The 3,661-nt window shown below is 49.2% G+C and overlaps 1 protein-coding gene across 2 annotated transcripts in view; it reads right to left on the reverse strand.

Moving 5' to 3' along the window:
* vgll4b (vestigial-like family member 4b) overlaps positions 1-3,661 on the reverse strand; it is a 21,185-nt gene continuing 17,524 nt past the window's right edge. The window contains exons 4-6 of one of the 2 annotated variants that reach the window (XM_008319555.3): positions 1,932-2,184; positions 1,689-1,803; positions 1-1,330 (exon numbers count right to left, since the gene is read on the reverse strand). In XM_008319555.3, coding sequence (XP_008317777.1) covers positions 1,074-1,330; positions 1,689-1,803; positions 1,932-2,184 — 625 coding nt within the window. In that variant the 3' untranslated portion in view covers positions 1-1,073. The remainder of the gene's footprint in view (positions 1,331-1,688; positions 1,804-1,931; positions 2,185-3,661) is intronic. The other variant, XM_008319554.3, reaches the window with a different exon arrangement.

The raw sequence follows: 3,661 nt of genomic DNA on the forward strand, positions 1-3,661 counted from the left end.
GCCGCCCCCCCAACACCCCCCCCCCCCCCCAACACACACACACCTGACTGTGCTGCTTAGAAATTAACTCCACACTTCCATTTTGCACATTTCCACAGTGGAGCCACTAGAGGCTGGAGGTCGGGGGGTCAGTCAGTGTTGATGTTGCTGTGGTAGGACTACATACGTTGTCTTCAGCTGACAGAAGGAAGTGCAGATATTGTTAAATCTGTTTCGTCTTCCACTCTTTAGATGTAATAAATATTTGATTTAAATTTGAAGCAGGCGTCAGAGGAAGGGTGTGAACACGTCGTCTTCATCTGTGTCTGGTGGCTGACTGGATTATGAACATGGCAGCCTTTCACCCTCTGTGGCAGTAGTGCAATTCAGACGATGTCTATGACTTAAGTACAAACACACAGTAGGGAAAATCACCTCCACAAAGTCCCGGGGGTGGGGGGGCGGGGGATCTAGATGAGGTTTCTTTGGTAGCACAGTCAGGTGGTTGTCTGTTTTGAATTCTTCCTCATCATTTTCTAACCTCTGAAGTTTCTTTACCACTACTGTTATAAAACATTATTAAACACCAGCTTCCTCGGACCTATGTACATAAAACTACACCAACCTCAACTCCAGGCTCTGTAAGCAGGGGTGAATGAAGGAGTGAATAAATGAAAGAGTGAATGAACGAATGAACGAACAAACGAACGAACGAGTGAATGAACGAACGAGTGAACGAACGAGTGAATAGCAGCCTAATTGCTTCGGTCAGTCGTCTCAGGGTTGCGTGTCATCATCGTCATCACTAATTTGTCTTCCTGGCCAACATGATTGAACCAGAGTATAAAAGACGAAGACAAAGTCCATTATTGCTTATTCAGTTCTGTGTTTTGCACAGGAAGAAGGAGCTCCAACGCTGTGAAACGCTGTGAAACATTTGTGTGTGTGTCTGCAGCAGACCAGCAGCAGGCGCTGCCTCTGAGATGCTGCTGACAGACCAGAAGTGAAGAGAGTCTGGACGCTGGAACGGGGGTTACTGGGAGTGCTGGGGTAATTGAGGCAGAGACTTCTAGAATTTGCCTTGCCTCCCCCTTTCAGGAGAGCACAGAGGGGGAGTGGTTGTGGTTGATCATGTGATTGTCAGGGGAGGAGTTAGGGCTGCTGCCAGAGGAGGAGGGGCTCCCCTTGTTCTTAATCTGCAACCAGGTCTCGCCCAGGGCTTTGGCGAAGTGGTCGTCCACTGAGCCGGTGATGGACACAGAGTTGGTGGCTGCGGGTTCAGGTTCTTTGTAGTTCTTCCCCAGACTGCGGCGAAAATGTTCTTCAATCACTGGATCACAGGCCGTGTTGGCTGAAAGAGCAACAGAGCATTGATAAAGTCAGACAATCAAAAACACTGGTTAATAATGTTAACCTAACTGCTTATTTATGTTCACTGATGGGAAAGATTAGCCACAAAGACAGAGACCAGACCATCATGACAGGTCACACAATAACAACTGGTACCAACCAGATATCAGTTACTAGTCTCCGACAACCCAACGCCTGCTTCAACAGGTCCACAACAAATATAATTTCAAGAGAAATTCTAAATAATGAAACATGTTTTTTATCTCTGAATTATTTTCACATTATTTACAGAAAGCCCAGTGGTTTAGGTCACATGGTCCAAAGGGTCAGCCCTGGACAGCCCTGATTCGTCCACTCACTGTTGGTTCTCCTGTAGTTAGTGAGGCTGGAGCAGCCGTTGTGGGAGACAGGACAGTGAGACAGGTTGCAGTTGCGATTGTTGGCGGGAGCACAGGTGATCACTGAGGGACGATTCTGAAACACAAACTGTCAATCATCCAACCATCGACAACCTCAATTCAACGACTGACACTTTTTCACAAGTAAAAACCAAACACACTGGGGAGTGGGGGGGGGGGGGTGGGGGAGCTCGTGGGCGGTACCTGCTGGCGCTCCACAGCACTGACTGTGTGAGCCACTGTGGTCAGTGCTGCTGTGCTGCTCCGTGCCGACTCAGCCATGCTGTTTTTGGTAAGAGCCAGTGGCTGCTCCATGACCAGGTGGTGGTGGAGGTGGCCGTGACCATACAGGTGGCTGCTGTGGACGCCCAGGCTGCCGTGCATCACCACTCGTTCAACAGGACTCCGGCTCAGGTCCTTGGACATTGGAGAGCTGCGATAGTCTCCGCTAGGTTTTCTAGGAAACGGAGGGGAAAAAAGGAGTCAGAATTTTAACTGTAAAGACGTTAGGATAGTGGGATCGGATTTGACCAGTGAGGCACTGGATCCAACACAAATGATCAATATAAAGTATATGCTGCAAGAACGAGGCAAAAAAGGCAGAAGAAAAGGAAAGAAAAGGAAAGAAGGAAAGGATGAACGGCAAGGAGACGAGGAGGGAAGAGAGGTACAAAGTTCAAAGTTGTTCCATGTAATGTGTGCAGTGAAGAACTTTTAGCTTCTGTTTTTCAGTCAGATCACCAGATCAGGAGAGAAATTAAAGAGGGCGCCCCTGCTGGACATTTGTTTCCAGTTGAACAATAGTAATTACTTAGCTGTGTGCGTTGAAAGTGGCTTGTGGGAAGGAGTGAGTGTGTGTGTGTGTGTGTGTGTGTGTGTATTACACCCTTCCTGCAGCTCTGCTCCACTCCTTCAATGTGAGGCCCAGTTACAGGGAGCAGAATCGACTGTACTGCCCTCCTACTGTCTCTGCCCCCTCCCCAGCTCAATGCCCCCACATGCTTTCACACACTCACATTTCAACACACACACGACTTCATCCATAGGTCTTATACTGTACATACACACTGACGCTTGATGCTGGTAAACTGTAAGGCAGCAGCAGCAGCAGTAACAGCAGCAGCAACAGCAGCAGCAGCAGCAACAGCAGCAGTAACAGCAGCAGTAACAGCGGCAGCAGCAGCAGCAGTAACAGCAGCAGTAACAGTAACAGCAGCAGCAGTAACAGCAGCAGTAACAGTAACAGCAGCAGCAGTAACAGCAGCAGTAACAGTAACAGCAGCAGCAGTAACAGCAGCAGTAACAGTAACAGCAGCAGCAGTAACAGCAGCAGTAACAGTAACAGCAGCAGCAGTAACAGCAGCAGCAGAACAGCAGCAGTAACAGCAGCAGTAACAGTAACAGCAGCAGCAGTAACAGCAGCAGTAACAGTAACAGCAGCAGCAGTAACAGCAGCAGCAGAACAGCAGCAGTAACAGCAGCAGTAACAGTAACAGCAGCAGCAGTAACAGCAGCAGCAGCAGCAGCAGCAGCAGACTGTGTTCCTTCCCTGTGTGGAGCTACAGTATTTCCACACAGTTTTTCCAGATCTTTCTCTTAGAGTTTGTTTAGATGGAAGTCCAGACAAACAGTTGTAGATACATGTGACCAGGCAACCTGACTGCTGGGTCAGGCATCTGGGGTCCACAGAATACAGAGAGGGGAAAAGCTTGGGTAGGGGGGTGGGTGGGGGGGTTGGGGGGGTCTCCACGGTTAGAAAGAGTCAGGTCAGTAGTTTCCTTCATCTGTGCCCAGAGTCCTCTCTTATTGACTCTTTGTCTTCATTTTCCCTTCTGCTCTCACAACTTCCTGAAGGTTAAAAAGAGGGAGGGGATATAGTGTGTGTGTGTGTGTGTGTGCGTGCGTGGGGGGGTGGGGGGGGTGGGGGGGGGGTC

This window comes from Cynoglossus semilaevis, chromosome 11 (genome assembly GCF_000523025.1).
Source record: "Cynoglossus semilaevis isolate Cse_v1.0 chromosome 11, Cse_v1.0, whole genome shotgun sequence".
NCBI lineage: Eukaryota > Metazoa > Chordata > Actinopteri > Pleuronectiformes > Cynoglossidae > Cynoglossus > Cynoglossus semilaevis.